Source organism: Petaurus breviceps, unplaced genomic scaffold (assembly GCF_028583685.1).
Source record: "Petaurus breviceps papuanus isolate PSGF00001 unplaced genomic scaffold, PetGlider_PUasm1.0 90701, whole genome shotgun sequence".
NCBI classification, from domain to species: Eukaryota; Metazoa; Chordata; class Mammalia; order Diprotodontia; family Petauridae; genus Petaurus; species Petaurus breviceps.
The window spans coordinates 9,142,183-9,162,209 of record NW_027187316.1 but is presented as its reverse complement, the minus strand read 5'-3'; the positions used below and the strand labels follow the sequence as shown (position 1 = coordinate 9,162,209).

General features: G+C 47.1%; 2 protein-coding genes across 5 annotated transcripts in view; one reads left to right on the top strand and one right to left on the bottom strand.

The window, feature by feature from the left end:
* Nucleotides 1-950: 950 nt before the first annotated feature.
* Nucleotides 951-18,700, top strand: PPP2R5D (protein phosphatase 2 regulatory subunit B'delta). 2 transcript variants are annotated; one of them, XM_069065962.1, is made up of 16 exons: nucleotides 951-1,093; nucleotides 4,416-4,493; nucleotides 13,227-13,437; nucleotides 13,659-13,858; nucleotides 13,946-14,056; nucleotides 14,189-14,281; nucleotides 14,738-14,868; nucleotides 15,076-15,135; nucleotides 15,252-15,360; nucleotides 15,611-15,664; nucleotides 16,045-16,215; nucleotides 16,310-16,437; nucleotides 16,894-16,995; nucleotides 17,087-17,159; nucleotides 17,275-17,391; nucleotides 17,509-18,700. In XM_069065962.1, the coding sequence occupies exons 1-16, from the start codon at nucleotides 1,067-1,069 to the stop codon at nucleotides 17,644-17,646; spliced, it is 1,803 nt and encodes a 600-aa protein (XP_068922063.1). In that variant the 5' UTR covers nucleotides 951-1,066; the 3' UTR covers nucleotides 17,647-18,700. The 2 variants fall into 2 exon arrangements, with proteins under 2 accessions (XP_068922063.1, XP_068922064.1); XM_069065963.1 differs by lacking the exon at nucleotides 4,416-4,493 and having other exon boundaries at nucleotides 966-1,093.
* A 46-nt stretch (nucleotides 18,701-18,746) lies between these two features.
* The window catches only part of MEA1 (male-enhanced antigen 1), a 323,822-nt gene continuing 322,541 nt past the window's right edge, over nucleotides 18,747-20,027 (bottom strand). For all 3 annotated transcript variants that reach the window (XM_069065981.1, XM_069065980.1, XM_069065982.1), the window contains 3 exons: nucleotides 19,427-19,707; nucleotides 19,227-19,329; nucleotides 18,747-18,988 (listed from right to left, as the gene is read on the bottom strand). In XM_069065981.1, the coding sequence (XP_068922082.1) occupies nucleotides 18,837-18,988; nucleotides 19,227-19,329; nucleotides 19,427-19,696 (525 nt within the window). In that variant the 5' untranslated portion in view covers nucleotides 19,697-19,707 and the 3' untranslated portion in view covers nucleotides 18,747-18,836. The remainder of the gene's footprint in view (nucleotides 18,989-19,226; nucleotides 19,330-19,426; nucleotides 19,708-20,027) is intronic.

Sequence of the window (20,027 nt, the reverse complement as noted above, 5' to 3'; positions counted from 1 at the left end):
AGGTCTTTGAAAGCCAAACAGAAAACTATTTGATCCTGGAGGCAAAGGGAGCCACATGGGTTTATGGAGAGGGGTGAGATGTAACATTGATAGACCTGTGTGCTTTAGGAAAATCAATTTGACATCTCAGTGAAAGATGTACTGGAGCACGGAGAAGACCAAACAGAAGGTTGTTGCAAGAGTACAGACAGGAGGTGTTAAGGGCCTCCACCATCATGGTGGCAGTGTGAGAGCAGAGAATGCAGCATATAAGAGAGATCTTTCAAAAGAATAGACAGGACTAGCCAACAGTTGGCTATAGGGGTGAGAGTGAAGATTTGAGGATCACACCTAAATTGAAAATGTGGGTTGATTATTGATGGATTCTATGATTTATCCAGGCATTACAAGTTTTATTTTCCCCATTTTGTAGATGAAACAACGGTGGCTTAGAGAGGGAAGTGACTTGTCCAAGGTCACAAGGCACCAGCAGGCAGAGATTGGAGCATGTGTGGCACTCAAACCCAAGTCTTTTGACTTTGCACTACGCTGTCCTTCGTCGGGGCTCCCTTCTCTCCCAAAGCAGGAAAGGAGAATGGAACTACAATGCACACAGGAATGTAGGGGACTCTAAAAATAGAGGTAAGCGCCCCAGGCTGGCAAAACTGGGTTCACTTACTGCAGGGGCCCACGACAGTGTATAGCCCGCGCGGAGCCAAGCTTTGATTTCTTTCTTACCCCCGCCTCCCGGTCCAAGCTCCACCCCCTTTGGGGGCGGGACCTCCCGCTTCAGCCAATCCCAGGAGCGGACTCTGGCGGTTTGTACTCTTTCCTTCCAATAAGGGAAAAAAAAGAACCCCTTTGGCTGCAAAGGCCAATCACGGCAAAGGAAATACGGTTGTTAGGCAGGTTTGGGGGAGCTGGGGCCAATGGCAGGCGCGGGCACGGCTCGGCCGGGGCTCAAAGCGCAGGCAGCGGCGGCGGTGGCGGCGGCGGCGGTGGCGGCGAGAGGCCGGAGCGGGCCCAGCGTAGCCGAGCGGAGCCTGAGCGAGACCCCGGGGGCCGGGCCGGGCCAGGCCAGGCCGAGATGCCCTATAAACTGAAGAAGGAGAAGGTGAGCGGGCCCGGCTTTCCTGGCCCCCGCCCTAGGGCCTGCGCGGGGAAATAGGGAGGGGCCCGAGACAGGCCCCGGGACAGCTCCGGACCGACCCTCCGGGCCGGGCCGCGAGAGCGCCCGCGCACCCTGCGCCCCGAGCCCGGGACGGGCCCCTGCATGCTTCCTCAGACACTCCACGGAGCGGCCCCGTCCTTCTGCGCCACCCTCACCCCCTCAACACACACCCCGACAGCCCACACCCCTCTCCTCTATACCCCCCCCAAAACACAATACTCCGCGATAGCCCCTCCTCCCTGTGCCCCCTAAAGCACCCCCAACAGCTCCTCTCCCCTGCACCCCCAGGATGGCTCCTTCCCTCTTTCCTGGCCTCCCCGTCTCCCCCTCGAAACATGCAACTATAGGACAGCTTCTCTGCACTGTTCGTCCGAAATACACATAACCCCGATAACCCCTTGCTCTCATTTTGAGGCTGTTCCTTCCTTTTCCTCCCTCCTTCAAGCACATATCTCAGGACAGTCTCTTCCACCTCTTCTCTCTATCCCAGGATCACCTTCTCCTATGTGAGACCTCCCTGGAACATGCATACGGTACCCCAGCACAGCCCCTCTTCCCTATATCTTGGGGTCACCCCCTTCTTTTTCCTTATTAACTGCCCCCCTTTATTTCAGGTCCCTTCCTCTCTTCTCCCTTAGAGCAGTGCCTTCCCTCTAATCCAGAGCCACCTCACTCCTTTATTTGATTCCTTACTCTGCCTCACATATAGTAGGGCATCTGGAGTTGCCCCTCCTTTTAATCCCCACCCCAGACACACACACCATCCCCTTCCCTTTAACTTGGGGCTACCCCGTATTGTTACACACCAACCTAAGACAGCCCCTTCCCTTTAACCTTGCTTCATTTCTGCCTCCAAATTACTCACCCAGACATACTCTAGAACCTCTCCTTTCTTCTAACTTGAGCCATTCCATTTATAAATCCATCTTCAACACCTCCTCCTTCCTAACTCAGCCCTTATTCTCCAACCCAAGTTGATCCCTTTCCCCTCTCTCCTCCCTTTGAACCCAGGACACTTCCCCATCTGTCTATGCCCTGCCTCTGACCCCATTCCCACTATCTGGAACAGCACTTTCTAGGTATATTTCCATACATATACTTAGGATGTCCCTTTTCCTTTTGCCTTTCTTACTTCCCTACTCCTAAACTTGGCATAGCTCCCTGCTGTCCCTCCTTGCAACCTTGGGATAATGTTCTCTCCCTCTCTCCTTTGCCTCCCTCTCTCCCTCCCTCTCCTCTTCTCTAACCTTAGCCAGGAAGAGTAACTTCTCCCATATCAGGGCTACTCCGCTCCATTTTTCTTTATAGTGGTGGTAGTTTTCTTCCCTTTTCTTAAATTCTTTTTCTCTGCTCCAGCTTTGGGGAGCAGTTCCTTGGCCTTAATCCTAGAGAATCTGAGATCTCAGTCCACTGGCCAAATACCAGCAACTCTCTCCCTTCCCCCCAAACACACCAGCAGTAAAACAAGAAATACATTAAAGTAACCATGTCTTTGCCTGAAAGTAGGATGTTGCCTGTCTTGGTTAGGGAAGCTTTTGTTGTCTCCCCATATTCTTTTTTTCTGTACTCATATAGACAGATCTTTCTTCCTCTGTCTCATTTCTCTTTGTTATTTTTTTCTTGTACATGTTGAGATTCTGACCCAGAAGTGGGGCTACTTTGGAGTATAAAATCACAAAAAGTATGCTAGAATACCAACTTCATTCCAGTCCATTTTCTTTGCCCACTTACTAGCTGGGTCTATGAGGGCCGGAGTCTGTCCTTTTGAATTTTAATCTTTCCACCTTTACCTGTTGTTCACCAAGTGGTTTATTTTAGGTTATTAGCACAACCTGTCAGAATCTTGGAGTAAAGACAGAAGAGTATGAGGGTTTTGGTAGTGGTTTAATATTTACTGATTCTTTGATAGCCTCTGGGCTGTATAAGATATATGCCTGACCTAGTCTTTGCCCTTGGGGAACTGACATTGCTAAGATAATCTACACTGCACCATTTGAGTGATCTCTACACTGGGCTCACCAGTAGGAGGTGTCCATAGGTAGCTCCTAATCTGATGGAGGAGACAGTCCCTACCCTTAAGTAGTCCCTAATCTCATGGACACAATATAAGGTTCAGGCAACTGAAGCAGAGAAAATGTTTGTAAAGAACAGTAAAACCATGGGCCTAAGTGCAGGAATAGAAAGTGATGCTATAGGAATTTGAATGTAATGCTAGATTTAGATATACTGCATCCTCCTTTGAATAGTTTTAGTTTTTTGGTTTAGCTTTTGAGTTTTCTGTTTCACTTGCTATTTCCCTTACTCTGAGGTAGATCTCCTTGGGTGGCATAACAGATTTACAAGGGGTGGAAAATCTTTATAAAATCTTCCTGGTCAGGGAAATCATCTCTTGGGGGGAACCCAGCCCTCCCCATTGCTTATGTTCCAAACTGAACCTCTTACTTCACTCGGATCCCTGGGTGTGGCTTCTTCCCTCCAGCTGGCTTCTCTGGGTTCAGTGGCAACATGTAGGGGAATGTGTGCAGGGACCCCTCCAAATTCCAGCTGTGCTTGGTTTTCTTTCTATCGCTATACTACGAAGCTACCTATTGACAGGGTGAAAGTGTGGTCACTGTGGTTGGATTGGCCAGAAAGAGCAGCAGGAGAGTGAGGGAGCCCAGGTGGAGCCTATTGCTAGCGGCCCCCGCTGCCTTTGCTCCAGCTTGTCCCTGCCTCAGAATGCCCTTGTTATCCTCCCCTTTTCCTTGAAGCCTTCCCCAGCTCCTCCAGTCCACACTGATTGATCTTTCCCTTCTCTGAACTGGTAGAATACTTAGGACCACAAAGTTTTTAGCATTCATGTGTTCACTTATTCATGGGTCTTAGTTTTGTCTTCTCAGCTGGATTATAAGCTTCTTAAAAGGAGGCAGTCATGTCTTTTACTACTTCTGTATCCTCCATAGTGTCTAGGTGTAAGGGAGGTGAATACTTGGCAGTTAATATGAGTGGCAACATAATATGGAAAGAGCTCTGGATTAGGAATCAGAGGACCTGGGTGTGAAGCCCTTGCTGGTGCTTTCGAGCTGTGTGACCTCAGGCAAGTCCCTTTCCCTCGGTTTTCTCATCAGTGAAATGAGGATGTTATACCAGATAATCTCTAAGGCTCCTTCCAGCTCTAAATACTATGATCTTGTGACTGCTGCACAGCCCAGATTACCCATTAGATTCTGACCAGCCAGACTATTCTTCCCTCAGAGGCTGCTAACTGTGATTCTCTTTTTTACAGGAGCCTCCCAAGTCGGCTAAAGGGACTGCCAAACCTAACAGCGGGGGGAAAGATGGTGGCGGGGAAGGCACCGAGGAGGTAATGTGTGGTTGCTTTACTTGTATAGGTCCCAATTCCTGAACTCCAGTGGACAGAAAAGGGTGTGAGCCACAGAGTGCTTGGGTATGGACTCTGTATGAGTGCTAAAAGATGTGTATGCAGAGGAAAGGAATAGTGTTAAGTTCCTTGTGTTGAGAGGAAATTGGAAAAGTTCATTCCAGAGTAGCCAAGGCAAGCCTTTGCCATTTCTAAGATGGTTTGACAACTCTCCTTTCAAATATCACCCCCCAAAATTTGGTAATGTTTGCCCATATCTCCTAACTCTTTCAGTGTTACATTCTTCCTTTTGAGTATAAGAGGTGAGGATGATGGCTAGGAAAAGAAAAAAAAAATACATGGAGACGTTAGATGAGATGAAGCTTTGGGTTATGAGAGGAGGGTACGTTGGAAATAGATTGTATTCTTCCCAGGCTGATCTCCATCTACCTTTGCTCACTATCCAGCAGAAGTCCCTGAGTGGCAGTAAGGATCAGAGTTCAATATTGTATAGCAGTCAAGGACATTAAAGCAATAAAGGAGAGGAATAAAGGGCAGGGTTAACAGTGGAAGAATGAAAAGGAAGTGTCCAGAATAATGTGTCAGTCAGTCAACAAGCAGTTATTAGACACTTAAATTGTGCTAAGCTCAGGGAATACAAAGAAAGGCAGAAAACACAGTCCCTGTCCTTAGGGAGCTCACATTCTGATGGGGAAGAAAACATGCAAAAATTGTTTGTATAGCATATATATGTGGAAAGTAACCTGAAAGAGAAGGCAACAGCCATGGGGGATGGGAAGGGACTGGGAAAAGCCTCTTGTCTTTGGGAAGCCAGGAGGAAGGTGAAGAGGGAGAGGGGGTGGGGGACAGCTAGTGAGAAAGCACAGAGCTAGGGGTGTCATATTTGAGGAACACAAAGAAGGCTGCTGTCACTGGTCTTGGAGTTTGTTGAGGAGAGTAAAGAAAAAGACTGGGAAGGTGGGAAGGACCCAGGTTGTAAAGGACTTTTAAAAGCCAAACAGAAAATATATAGTTAATCCTGGAAGTAACAAGGAACCACTGGAATTGATTGAGGTGGAAGGGAGGAGTGACATGGTTGGACCTTCACTTTAGGAAAATCACTTTGGCTGCTGAAAGGAGGATGGATTGGAGTGAGGAGAGACTTGAAATAGGGAGAGCCGCTAGAATGCATCTTGTACTGGGGTGGCAGCAGGAGGGAGGAAGGGGGTGTGTGCAGGAGCTGTTGGGAAGGTAGAAATGCCAAGCCTTGGCAGCAGCCTGGAGATTTGGGATGAGTGCAAGTGAGGAAGAGAGGATGACCCCCTATATGGTGAGCCTGTATGACAAGGAGTATAGAGGTACCCTTGACTGATAGGGGAGTTCAGAAGGAGGAAAGTTTAGGGGGAAAGATAGTGTGTGTTAATCAAAGGGCTGGGTAATGTGTTCCAACTTCAGTGGAGAATCTTAATGTGAATGCATAATTTAGCTAACTCTTTACTGTGGGGTTGAAGATCCTGCTCATGGATCGTCAAAATCCTATACTTTTTCCCTTTTGCATATTAGTACCTCCAAAGAGGCAAGTGGGAAAAGATGAAGTGAAAATAATTCTCATTTCTAGTGTTGTCATATCTTGTCGGTTTTATGGACTAACGTAAAGGTTTGAGTTTATCGAGGGACTTGAATTATTCAGATTATTTTTGATAATAATCTCTGTCATCTTGGGTGATAATGGAAAATTGACTGTATTTACTATATTTGTATTGCCCTTTGTGTTCTCATGTTGAAAGTCAAAATAAATAAATAAGTTTGACTCTCTTTATTGTATAGATGGGAAAATTGAGGCCTGGAAAAGATGAGTGACTTGTCCGAGATTACACAATGAGTAGGAAGCCAAGTTTAGACCCTTATTGATAGTGGTGACATTAGAGGGGAAAAAAGAACCTTCTAGGAGACAGCTCAAGATTTAGAACTCAGCAAGATTAGTAATTGGGTCTGATGTTCAAGGCATTGTTAGAGACTTAGGAACAAGGCATAAAGTGGGAGAAACTAGGGAGAAGATTGGTTTTTCTATACCCCTCTTTGGCATATTAGTTAAAAGGAAATAGGTCGCTTCCTTACCCTAAAATAAGACTGAGTCTGGTGGATCATGCTTGGAGAGCAGCAGGTGATCAACCAGAAGGCCAGAGGGGAGAGAAGAGAAGGTAGGAGAAAACAGAGTTGCCCTAGTGTCTGGAGGTCACCTTGAGGGGCAAAGTTTCCCCATTAGACTTTATTCTATCCTCTGTCTTCCACCCTACCCCTGTTCTCTAAGACAGACTTTCCCCAAAGGAAAGGCTAAACTTGAACTGCCTCAGGGCCTGCCAGAGCCCAGACTTTTTTTTGACTGAACCTAGATCATAATCAGCTGAAGGTGACCTGCACTTGGGTGTGTGGGGATATTGACAGGAGGGAAAGGATGGTATATGTTCTATTGTTTCTTTTGAATCCTGAGCCCTCTCAAGATACCAACAGAACATCTTTGAGGGGACAGTCTATGGGGACATTGTGGATGGGAAGAGATGTGTATGTTAAAGGAAAAGAGGCCTTTTCAGCATTATTTAACAACCAGCATCTGGATTATGCTGTGGAACAGGAGTTCTTCAATCATAAGCCTGACAGAAGGACTCTAAGAAGAGATCATTTTCCCGGCCCTGTGTCTTCAGGGAAGACTACGCCTAACCCAACCCACACAGATGAGAATCTCCCATTTTTTAAAAGATCTCCAGGGAGGAAAATTCCACCCCCACCCTGTGTCACTCAGGCCAGCATCTCACAACCCTTGTCATTAGGAAAAACTTCCTAATGTCTTACTTGGATTTTTCAGTGGAAAGCTCACTGGGTTGGGAGGCAAGAGACCTGAACTGGGCTCCAGACCAGCGTTGATCTAGGTTACTGAACTAAGATAATTTCTGAGGTCCCTCCCAATGCTAAAAGTCTGTAAATCTGTTATTCTAAAATTATCAGGACTCTCTCTGCAAAGCTCATCTATAATTTGAAGAGCAAAGGCTTGAAAAACTCCAGTGCCAACTTAGTAGGTAATGATTGCTGAGCCCCTTAGACTTGTTTCCATCCAGGCTTCCTCTCCCGCACAGTCCAGTGTCATGAGTTGATAATTTGCTCAGCGAAGAATCCTGTTTTGAAGTTTAGCAGAGAAAGACAACAGAGGAAGAAGGAGAACATTCCTCCTTCCTAGGAGCTTCCACTCTGATAGAGGAGACTGAGTCTCCCCCAGTTAGGGACCTCAGGTCTAATGAAGGGGAGGGACACACACAGGCACTTGACCTCACATACATATACACACATGCACACACAGTGGCGGAAAGGGAGACATGCACACCTTAGGGGAACACAGTCTTCATACTTAGGCAGAAGAACTGGACCTGTGGTAAAATTGAGGGTAAGAAAACACCCTGTCCAAGTGCAGGTCAGCACCTTCTCTGTAACTTACAGCCTTAGAAAGATGACCAAAGCCCTGAGAGATCTAAAGATCTGCCCAGGGCCACACAGCCAGGGTGGTTTCAGAATTGGGACTTGAATCTAGGTCTTCCTGTACAGCTCTCTACCTGCCTTGCCACGATGCCTTTCCATGCTCAGGTAATTCTGGTTTTATGGCACAGAGACAGGAGCCCCAACCTGATGGTGACCCTCCCATACAAAGAAAACGCTGGATAGGGGTCAGGGTGTCAGTGCCGATGCTTTCTATTAGCTGAGGGTGTTGTGGGAAGAGGAAATAGATTGTGCTGAGGCTCAGAAGGAGAGGAAATAGACGTGGTGATAGAGTGGCTGTGGGTCAGTTTGCTGGGTCACTTTTTTCCAGTCTCAGTTGTGCCCTGGTTGCAGCCCCAATGCCAAAATAAACATGTACCTAGAGAGTGAATTGGAGTGAAAGCTGGTTCTGGAGAACTTGGTCAAGGGAAGCTAAGGGAATTGCCTGCAACTGCTGGTGGGTATTTGACACTTGAGAGTCATAATTTAGTTTCATTCTGTTGTTCTTTTTTTTTTTTTAATAGTACTTGTTACCCTTTTGTTTTGTGGAAAGAGCACTGGACTTGGAGTCAGGTGCCTTGGGTTTAGATCCTGGCTTTGCTACTGACTAGCCATTTAACTGAGTTTAACCTCTGAGTTGCTTAACCTCTCTGGGTCTCAGTTTTCTGATCCGCAAAGTAGGAATAAAACTATTTATATTGCCTGTCAAACAGGGATGTTATGAGAAAAATGCTTTTCAGACTTTAAAGCTCTCTTCAGTTGTGAGTTATAACGATGAGACCAAGAGAGCTTGCAGAGTCCCTATTTCCCATGTGCCAGGCTGTGGAGCCACCCTGAACCTTAGAATTATAGAGCTGTGGAATAGCCTCTCCAGAGTTACTAATGATCTCTTAATTGCCAAATCTAATGGCCCGTTTCCAGTCTTTATCCTTCTTGACCTCTCTACAGACTTTGACTTTATCAGTCATCTTCTTCCTAATACTCTCTTCTCTTCAGCTTTTCATGGCATTCTTTCTCTTGGCTCTCCTCTTACCTAACCGACCACTCCTCAGTCTCCATTGCTTTTCCCTGGCTCTTCATCTAGGTCATGCCTCAAAACTGTGGGAGTCCCGCAGGGCTCTATCCTTGTCCCTCTTCTCTCTATATATTATTTCACGTGGTGATCTTATCTGTTCCCATAGATGAAATTATCATCTCTCTGTTGATGATTCTCAAATCTGCTTATCCAGCCCTAACATCTCTGCTGACCTCCAGTCTCCCATTTCCAACTACTTAAGGGACATCTCAATCTGGATGTTCCATAGACACCTTAAACTCAGTATGTCCAAAATTGAGCTCATTATCTTTCCCCACAAATCCTCTTCTGAACTTCGTTGTCGTTATGTTTGAGGGTACCAGTGCATTCTCCCAGTCATCTAGGCTCATAACTTAGGTGTTGTCCTTGATTCCTCACCACTTTCTCTCCCCAGTAACCAGTCTGTTCCTAAGACTTGATGTTTCTACCTTCAAAGAATTTCTAGTAGACTTCTCTGTTCTGACATTATCCCTGTCCTGGTGCAGGCCCTCATCACTGGATCACTGGAATCACCTCACCCTGGACTATTGAATTAGCCTGCTGTTTGGTCTCACTGCTTCTGTTCTCTCCCCATTCCAGCCAATCCTCTAGTCAACAGCCTAAGTGATCTTCCTAAAGCACAGTCTAACCCTGTCAACTCCTCCCCTCTCCCCACTTAATCAATTCCAGTGGCCCCTTGTCAAATAAAATATAAAATCTTCCGTTTGGTGTTCAGACTTCTTCCTAACCTGCCTTTCCCTTTCCCTCTCACCCCCAGCCTTTTCAGTCTTCTCACACTGTACACCTCATGACACTGACCTGCTTGCTGTTTCTTGAGTGAGGCACTCCCATCTTCTGACTCTGGGTATTGTCACTGGCTGTCCCCCATCCATGGAACGTCTTCTTCCTCATCTCTGCCTTCATCTCTGGCTTCCTTCACGTCTCAGATAAAATAGTACCTTCTCCAAGAAGCCTTTCCCAGTCCCCCATCATTCTAGTGCCTTTCTTTCTCTTCTGATCATCTCCAGTTTATCCTGTATATAGCTTGTTTGTATGTAGTTGTTTACATATTGTTTCCCCCATTAGACTGTGAGCCGCTTGTTTTTCTTGGTATATCTATCACTTAGCACCATGCCTGGGGCATAGTAGGCCCTTAATAAGTGTTAGTTGACTGATTGACTGAATGCTTTTAAGGTCCATAAAGGATTTTAGCAGTGAATTAGTCCATCTATTTCATGGGCATACTGGTAATTTTACTTCCTAACCTTATAGCTTCTAAAGGAAATCCTGTTTCTTACTTGGATTTTTTTTTTTACTAACACTCAGTAAAGGACTTAATTCTTGGTAGAGACTTCTGATGTATGAATAGTTGACCCATGAAAAGTAGAAGAGGATTTGTAGCTTCCCAAAATGATGCATCCTATTGGCTCCTCATTCCTCTAGATAATTAGTGCGTCCAGGTAGCTTTTCCCTTGGGTTCTCAGTTCTTTCTCTTTCTTTCTTTGGTTTTTAAGCTGAATTATTTTTTTCAATTAATTAAAAACCCTCCTTTTCTCCTTCCCACCTCTCCTAGCCCCTATTGGAAAAAGAAAGAAGATACACCCTGTGTAATGAATCATGTATAATCCAGCAAAACAAATTCCTTCATTAGCCATGTCCATAAAACATATCTCAGTTTGTACCCTGACTTCATTACCTCCCTGCCAGGAGAGGGGTGTAGCATTTTTCATCATGCGTCCTCCAGGACTGGGATTGGTCATTGTGTTGATCAGATATCCTAAGTCTTTCATGGTTGGGCTCCTGTAGTCTATCAGCATGAACACTTTCTCATCTGTGCTTTGCTTTTGTTTCTATTTAGTGCCTTATCCTGGTCAAGGTATGAATAATACTTGACCCTTAGTAAAAGAGTTGGTCCCCTTCTGGTGTTGGAGCCCTTAACAGAAAGCTCAGTGAGTACTTAGCGCCGCTTAGAGTGAGGAGGGCTATAGGAGACAGCTGGGGGTCCTGTTGTAATTGAGGGAAGTGTAAGGTATAGTAGAAAGAACTCTAGCTTGGGGTCAGAGGACCTGAGTTCAAATTTCAGTTCTACTTACTATCTGTGACCTGAGGCAAGTCACTTCATACTTCTAGACCTTAGCTTTCTCATCTATAAAACTGAGGATGTGGGGCAGCCAGGTAGCACAGCAAGTAAGAGCACCGGCTCCAGAGTCGGGATGACCTGGGATCGAATCCGGGCTCTGATACTTAGTACCACACCCAGAAATAACTGGCCGTGTAACGTTGAGCAAGTTACTTAACCCCCAATTGCTTTAAAAACAAAACAAAACTGAGGATGTTAGACCAGATGGTCTCTCAAGTCCCTTTCAGTTCTAAATTTATTTCTCTTCTTTGTAGTAAGGTACCGTGATGTTGTGGAGGAGTGTTATCAAACCCAAATAGAAAGGAATCTCAAAACCCACAAATTAACATTATCAACATTGTATTGTATTTTTATTTATGTTGTTAAACATTTCCCAATGGCACTTTAATCTGCTTAGGCTCCCTTTGCTGTGAAGGATTACAATGATATATGGCAGGGTTTTTGCTTTTATGATTCTTGCAGTTTTGTCTGTTTAGCACATAAAAAAGTTAAATATTGGTAAAGGTAATATGTGATCTGTCACAAGACTGTCTTTGATAAAGGAATGATACAAATAATAAATGCTATGAAATCATAGGAAGGAATGATCACTGAGAATTGGAGTGGTTTAGAAAGAGGTTGGCTGAGATTTGGATAGGCAGAGCTTTTTCAGATCCTCATGTCCTGAATTGATGTCTCTTTGTCTCTATCTCTTTCTGTCTCCACTGAGAGATTCCAGCCTCATCCCTGCACTGCTGCATTGGTTCAGGGTGAGGAGTTCATCACTTTCAGAAAATTATGAAGTTGTTCACTCCATGGAGGTCCAGCCTGAGCATATGTGACTAGGATATGACTGTCATCTCATGCATAGAAACTGAGGCCTGGGCCAGGATAGGCTTGGTCTCAGCCCATTGAACACCTGAGACAGAGGTTAAGCTTTGGCCATTGTGCCCTTTGCTGTCTTCCTTTCTGCCTTTCTTTACCCTCATGTGCTTTATCTGCCACAGGCAAAAAGGGAAATTCCAAGCTTTAGAGCAATCTAATCTTCCAACTAAAAACCGATTATGACATTTAAAAGCAACACTTATCAAACTTAGTGTGTACTGACTACTCCCACCTCACTTTCAGCCTTTTCCACGGGTCTCCTTCTATAGGGAGGGCTAAAGAATTATTGGACTGACTGGACTCACTAAGCCAGCTCTAGAGTGAATCTACCTTTGGTCTCTTTTCTTATTTCTTGATTCTCATATTTGTCAAAAAATCTACCTTTGGTCTCTTTTCTTATTTCTTGATTCTCATATTTGTCAAAATTTCAATTTAAAAAAAAATCAGGATAGGAGGTGAAATTTCTGCTTTCTTCTTCAATTCCATACCCCAAATAGGTCATCCATCCTGCCACTTAACATCCTCCCTATAGAGTGAAAACAGGCCGGGCATTTTGGCTGTGAACTGAGGTGGGCTTAGGAAGGAGGAGCAAAGTATCACATCACAGAGATCCAGAGTTAGTAAAGTCTACCTTCTCCGGGCCTGTTTCCGATTCTAGTGAATATTCTACTCTTCAGCCACACTAGGTGGTGAAAGAACAGAGGGTGTTTACCAAGGAAAACCAATTGACTGGGTGTTCCTTCAATCACATCCATGTTTCCTAACTAGTTTTTCTGTGGGAACTGGCTGCTCAAAAATGTATCTTCCAGGTCTGAGAATGAGACATTTAATTCTTTGAACTCTTTATTTGCCTTGCTTTTCCACTGCCATGTGCTACAGCTCTAGCTTCAGCTTCTTTGTATGAAATTGTTTCCTGCTTGGGACTAAAGGGCCTTGAGCTTTGACTGAGATCCAAGAGCTCTGTTAACCAGGATCATTGCATTGGGAGTAGGACTTGTAGCACCAAGGCATTAAGGCAAAGGACTAGGGCCTTGGGGCCATGGTGAGTAGTTCTAGGAGGATATAGGGAGCATGATCTTAGGGCCGGAGTGAATAGAACCAGAGGCCTTGATTTTGAGTATATTGGGCTTTCATGGATGACCTGCTTCTCCAGGCCCAGCCTCAGCCGCCACCCCAGCCCCAGTCCCAGCCTCAGGCACCATCATCCAACAAGCGCCCAAGCAACAGCACACCACCCCCTACACAACTCAGCAAAATCAAGTATTCAGGGGGCCCTCAGATTGTCAAGAAGGAGCGGCGACAGAGCTCTTCCCGACTAAACCTCAGCAAGAATCGTGAGCTACAGAAGCTCCCTGCCTTGAAAGGTGAGCAGGCATACAAGGTGGGCACGAGTAGAGTTTACCCAGTGTCAGGTAACTGTGGGCATGGAGCAGTGCCAGAGGTGAGGGCAGAGGACAGTGAAGGCTGTCTGAAGGAGCTTGACAATATATGGGACTTGGGAGGAGTCCAGTGGGGAAGGTAGCTAGAGGAGGGCCCACCCGCCTTCTGAGAGGGTAACCTTGACACTGTCTGGGGCTCTTTGCAGACTCGCCATCTCCAGAGCGAGAGGAGCTTTTCATCCAGAAACTACGTCAGTGCTGTGTGCTCTTTGACTTTGTGGCTGACCCCCTAAGTGACCTCAAGTTTAAGGAAGTGAAGAGAGCAGGACTCAATGAAATGGTAGAATACATTACGCATAGCAGAGATGTAGTCACAGAAGCTATTTACCCAGAGGCCGTTATCATGGTGAGGACTGGGGGAGGGTTGGGGGGCAACCCCAGCATGGGGAGAGGGCCCACTTTTGACTGCTCTAACCTATGCTCTGCCCCTCAGTTTTCAGTGAACTTGTTTCGGACGCTGCCACCATCGTCCAACCCCACAGGGGCTGAATTTGATCCTGAAGAGGATGAGCCCACCTTGGAGGCTGCCTGGCCTCATCTCCAGGTAAGTAGGCTTGAGGAGAAAGGGGGCAGCTGTGGTTCAGTGGCCTCTGGTCTCAGATACTGGGGCACTGTGGAGAGTTCTTTGCTGGTCCTTGAAGGTACTCACGGAGCTCTCAATTCCCTCCATTCTCAGCTGGTCTATGAGTTTTTCTTACGTTTCCTGGAGTCTCCTGATTTTCAGCCAAATGTGGCCAAGAAGTACATCGACCAGAAGTTTGTCCTTGCTGTGAGTTCCCAGAATTAGTTTCTTTCTTATTTTTTGCTATTGAACTCCATGAAATAGGACCTTGTGCCTTCACCCCAACATCTCTAGTTGTTCTTGTCTCTTAATATTAACATGTTGAATATTTGCTATTCTTTGAACAAGGAGATATGGAGGAAATTAAAAAAATTTACTCCCTGCTTGAAAGTTAGGACCTTATCACGTAATGGTACAGACTGACAAATCACAACTCACATTAAAATGTACACAGGTGTTTGTATAGACACATAAAGACATTGGGCCCAGATAGCACCCCTGGGGTAAAGGTCATATTGAGATCCCATTTGACTTCTCTAAGGTGCTTGGTCCAAGTCCCCATTCTAGGGCTTCCTTGGAATTCCCTGCTTGGGGGCCTTCCTGTGAGCTCTCTCTCTGGTTGATTCTGACTTTACCCCATTTATTTTCCCTAATTCTCCCCAGCTCCTGGATCTATTTGACAGTGAGGACCCTCGGGAGAGGGACTTTCTCAAGACAATCCTGCATCGCATCTATGGCAAGTTCCTGGGACTTCGAGCTTATATCCGCAGGCAGATCAACCACATTTTCTACAGGTAAAACTAGGAGCAGAGTGGCAGAGAAAACTCTGCAGCCATCAGAGGGGAGATGGGGCAGCTGCAGCCTTCATACAGATAAAGTAGGGTGATGGTTTTAAGGTTGAGGGGGGAGCATGGAAAGGAACCAAGCAAGAAGACATGCATTGTGGGTGAAGCAGAGCTGATTGTTGGTTGAAACCAAACCTGTGTCTCCTTTCCATATAGGTTTATTTATGAGACAGAGCATCACAATGGAATTGCTGAGCTGCTTGAAATTCTTGGAAGGTGAGGAGCCCTGACCCTGGCATGAGTGAGCCCCAAGGGCAGGGTGAGGGGAGAAGGTGGTATATTGCATTTAGACCACTCCTCCAGATTGAGTTTCCTTTTTCTTCCTCATTCAGCATCATTAATGGCTTTGCCCTGCCCCTCAAAGAGGAACACAAGATGTTCCTCATCAGAGTCCTGCTTCCCCTACACAAGGTCAAGTCTCTGAGCGTCTACCACCCTCAGGTGAGCTGCCATTCTCCTGTGGCATGACCCTAAGTGGATCATCCCAAGCTAGCTAGGTCTTATATAGGAACTCTTGAGCTGGAGAGAAAGGGAATTCCTACTGAGAGTAAGAATTTTAGAAGGAGGAGGCCAGGTAACTCCCTGCTACCCGTTAAAGGAGAGTTATTAGAAAGTACCTCTCCTAGCTCTTTAAATACCCCCTCACCTCACCCTGTCTCTACTTTGAGCTTTGTCTTTGGATATCCTCCAGTTGGCCTACTGTGTGGTACAGTTCTTGGAGAAGGAGAGCAGCTTGACTGAACCGGTAAGTGATCTGCAACTTTGGCTAGACCCCTCACAACCCCATCTCCTACCCTTAACCCCAAGCCTCTCCATGCTCAGGGATGAAGGAGCCAGAAATTCATTATCAGTTAACACCACTTACTGACTCCTATGTAGAAAGTTTTTTTCCCTCTCCCAGGAGCCTCCTAGTTTGCTACAGACATGGCTCTTGTCCCAGAGACTTTCAGGTCTGTTGATAGAGATGGGAACTCGTACATACAGGGGGCTAGACTAAAAAGACAAAAGTGGGAGGAGCCTGTACATCATGATGGAAGCTGAGGGATGGAAGAGGCTTGAAGGGGCAAGAAGGGCAAGGCAACAAGTAAGCAGAAATTTGATTTGTTCTTACCTCTTTGCCCATAGGTGATTGTGGGACTCCTAAAATTCTGGCCCAAGACTCACAGCCCCAAGGAAGTGATGTTTCTAAATGAACTGGAGGAGATCCTTGATGTCATCGAGCCCTCTGAATTCAGCAAAGTGATGGAACCGCTCTTTCGCCAGCTCGCCAAATGTGTTTCCAGCCCCCATTTCCAGGTGAGAGAGTTGGGAGCCCCAAATCCCTCTGCACACCCATTTTTTCCCAAGCCAAATGCTCAGCAATGCACACTGCTCTCTCCTGCCTCTCTAGGTTGCAGAGCGTGCCCTCTATTACTGGAACAATGAGTACATCATGAGCCTGATTAGCGACAATGCTGCACGCCTCCTGCCCATCATGTTCCCAGCGCTGTACAGGAACTCTAAGAGCCACTGGAACAAGTAGGGCCTGAGGCAGGGTGGGGGGCAGAGCCAGGGTCTCCTGGGCCTCCATGAACATACAGGTGATCACCAGCCCCAGAGGAGAGAAGATAGGGCATGAATGCAAGCAGGCTCCCATTGTGACACAGCTCATACCCCTAAATGTAAGAGGGAGCCAGATTTGTGGCAGCGTTAAGGCCTGATTGACCTTTCTCATACTGTCCATGGAACGAGTGGTTTGGACCACATAAAATCCTTTTCCAGGCTGTCACAGGATCATAGATTCTGATCATTTCATCTGATTTGGCCTTAGACGAGTGTGTACCAGGGAGATAAAATTGTTCAGTCATATCTGTTCGGTGCCTACTGTATATTAGGCACAATGCCAGGTGCTGGTAGAGAAGTTGGGGGTAGCCCTAGGAGGGCCCAGGAAAAGTTTTGGATGTCAGTGTCTTGGCCTGCTCTCTTGGAGTACAGGACTATCCATGGGTTGATCTACAATGCCTTGAAGCTGTTCATGGAAATGAATCAGAAGCTGTTTGATGACTGCACGCAGCAGTACAAGGCTGAGAAGCAAAAGTGAGTGCCTGACCCCAGGATTTTTCCTGCTCTCCTTGCCCCCTTTTCCTCTACCTCTTCTCAGCACCTCTGGCAACTTTTCTTTTCACAGGGGCCGATTTCGGCTCAAGGAACGAGAAGAGATGTGGCACAAGATCGAGGAACTTGCCCGGCTCAACCCCCAGGTAACCTGAACAAAGGCCCAGGCATTTTTAGGGTCCCTTCTCGGGGCACAAGGGCAGAGGAAGCTCTAGCCCTGAGCCACTTGAGGGCCTAACTTCTACCTCTCCTTCTCAATAGTACCCCATGTTCCGAGCACCTCCCCCACTGCCCCCTGTATATTCAATGGAGACAGAGACCCCCACAACAGAGGACATCCAGCTTCTGAAGAGGACAGTGGAGACAGAAGCTGTGCAGGTGGGTAGAAAACAGCTGCCTGCCAGGGACCTGGGGGGTGGGGTGTAACTGGGCCCAGATCTATTTCCTTCTGCCCAGGATCACCACGGGCAACCTCATATTGCTTCTTTTTCCTAGATGCTGAAAGATATCAAAAAGGAAAAGGTGCTGCTTCGGAGGAAGTCAGAATTACCCCAGGATGTGTATACCATCAAAGCACTGGAGGCTCACAAGAGGGCTGAGGAGTTCTTGACAGCCAGCCAGGAAGCACTCTGACTTACCTCTTCTCCCTTACCCAGGGCCACTGCCCATTCGCCCCTGGGACACTGCTCTGGCCCTTCAGCCCCTGCCCCCCAGCTGACCTGGGGGTAGGATGGGGTGAACACCTCCAGCTCCCTAAAAACAGAATACTTGGGTCAAAGACTCTCACTGTGTGGCCTGGTTTCCCTGTGACTAGTGTAGACATGCCCTGGAGATGCTCGTTGCTCTGGGACGCCCCCTGCGCTGACTTTCTGACTCCCATTCTTCAACCTCCTAGGGTGTTTGGGGCCAACTCTGAAAATCTCCTTAAACACTCCTCAGTCCTACCCTTTTCCATCTTCACTTGAGTTGTTGATCTCTATTCTATATCCCTTTCTCTAAGGGACCGGTAGAGATCAGCAAAAACTGCACTCATCAAAGTTGCTCCCAGCCCCATTGAGGGCCAGGATGGGCAGTCTCCTGGTTCTGAGGGTTGGAGGCTGATGATGCAGAACAGGTGAAGAAAGGCTGGCCCCTAAACACCAAACTTACAGGGACCCAGCCCTGCCCTGTGTGTATGTTGGAATCAGTGAGGCCCTCTAATGCACATTCCCTGTCACCTCTTGCCTGACCTAGATTGGACTAGGGGTAGGAAGAGAACCTACATAGACCAAAGGGTGGGAGGGGAGGATGATATAGGGAGATACCACCATCTGTCAGCCCTCCTTCTTTCTCTAAACAGCAGTCCAGGGATCACAAACACTAAAAGGGACCACCCTAGGCCTGTCTGAATCCTTATCCTGCAAGGCCCCAGAACTGGGGTGAGAGAAAAGGGTAGCACCTTAAGGTTCTTCCCCAGCTTAAACTGTCCCAACATCTATTTATTTCTTTGTACCCAAGGCCAGACCCTTACCTGCCTCTCATAGGCACCACTGGGGGACTGGGGGGTCCTGGGGCACAGATGGCGCCGCTCTTAGCTATGTACATAGGGTGCTTTATTCTCTGCAAAGTGTTACATGCTGAGGTGGGTTGGGCTTGGGCAGATGTCCCCATATGTACAGAATTGAATAAAGTGGGTCTCTGGAGAGAAGTCCGAGTTTGCCTGTGATATAGAAGGGAGTAAGAAAAACAAATAATTTGGGACCATGAATTTATCCAGTTGTGTATCAAGGTGGTACAAGGTTTGGTACTGGGGAAAAAAGAAATGAGGCTGTTCTCAGTGGCAGTCACTTCCATGTAGAGGTTGCCTGTCGAGCCTGGAGAGTCTTCTGTACCACATCTTCCCACTGGGCATCTGAAATCTCCTGGGCCCAAGCAGGGACTCCTGGGGCAGGCAGACTTACTCCAGCCATTGTCCTTTTCACCAGCTCCACGTGTTCTGAAATCATACCCAAGTTTCAGTTAGGGGACAGAAATGGAACTAGCCTATCACCACCCACTCCTGGGAGAGGTGGGACAGTCTCGAGGCCTTATACTAATGAAGTTCCTCCAAATCAAACTACCCTACAAACTAGCTGACTCCTTTTGGTTTCAGGGCTCATTACTGCTAATTACAGTTTCTGACTATAAAATTCTACTTACTCCTAATTTTGGAACAATTTAGAAATCTTCATTACCTGGGTCCATGGGTATGGAACTTCTGCTGCTCAGTGCTACAGCTCCCTCCTCTTCCTCATCTTCACTCTCTACAGGAGGGTCAGGCAGGTGCAGCCCCAGGGCCTATACAGCAGAAAGAAAGGTATTGTAAGCTCCCCACACCTGGCCCCCAGCTGCACATCCCTCCCCACTCAGCCCAGAACTTGGATAAACATCACACCTGGATCCTTTCCTGAATGTCAGTGACAGCATCTCCAATGCCTTCCACTGGTGCCAACTCTATTTCTTCTTGCTCAGGGTCCTGGTTCAGAGGCTGGTAGGAATAGTCTGTTGGGCCTGACCCCAGGTCCTCAGGTTCTTCCTCTGGTTCTTCACTGCTCCAGTCACCTGTGCCGTCTGTGGGGCCCTGGTGCTGCCCCAGATCCTCATTCTGGTTTGGGAAGATCCTCTCAGGACCCATCTTATCTTCCCCCAGGACCACTGCTGCCATGCAGGCCCGGGCTGGGAGGGGCAGGGAAACAGAGGTTTGGACCAGTTAGGCCCACTTTTAGTTCCTCAGGGCCTAAACAACTATACACCAACCTCCGCCCACCCCCCATATATTTAAAAGCCTCCAAACTTAATTCTCAGCACTGCCCCACTTCCTTTGTGGCTCTTTGACACTCCCCACCCTCCTGAAATGACTACTAACCAGGGGCCCCCCTAAATGCTCCAGCTGCCAAAGCCGGGGTCTCGCAACAAAAGCGGCCCTGGACCCACCCTAGGGTTGTTTTTATTTTTAAACTTTAAGGGTTTTCTTCTCTTCGCCCCCCCCCCCCCCC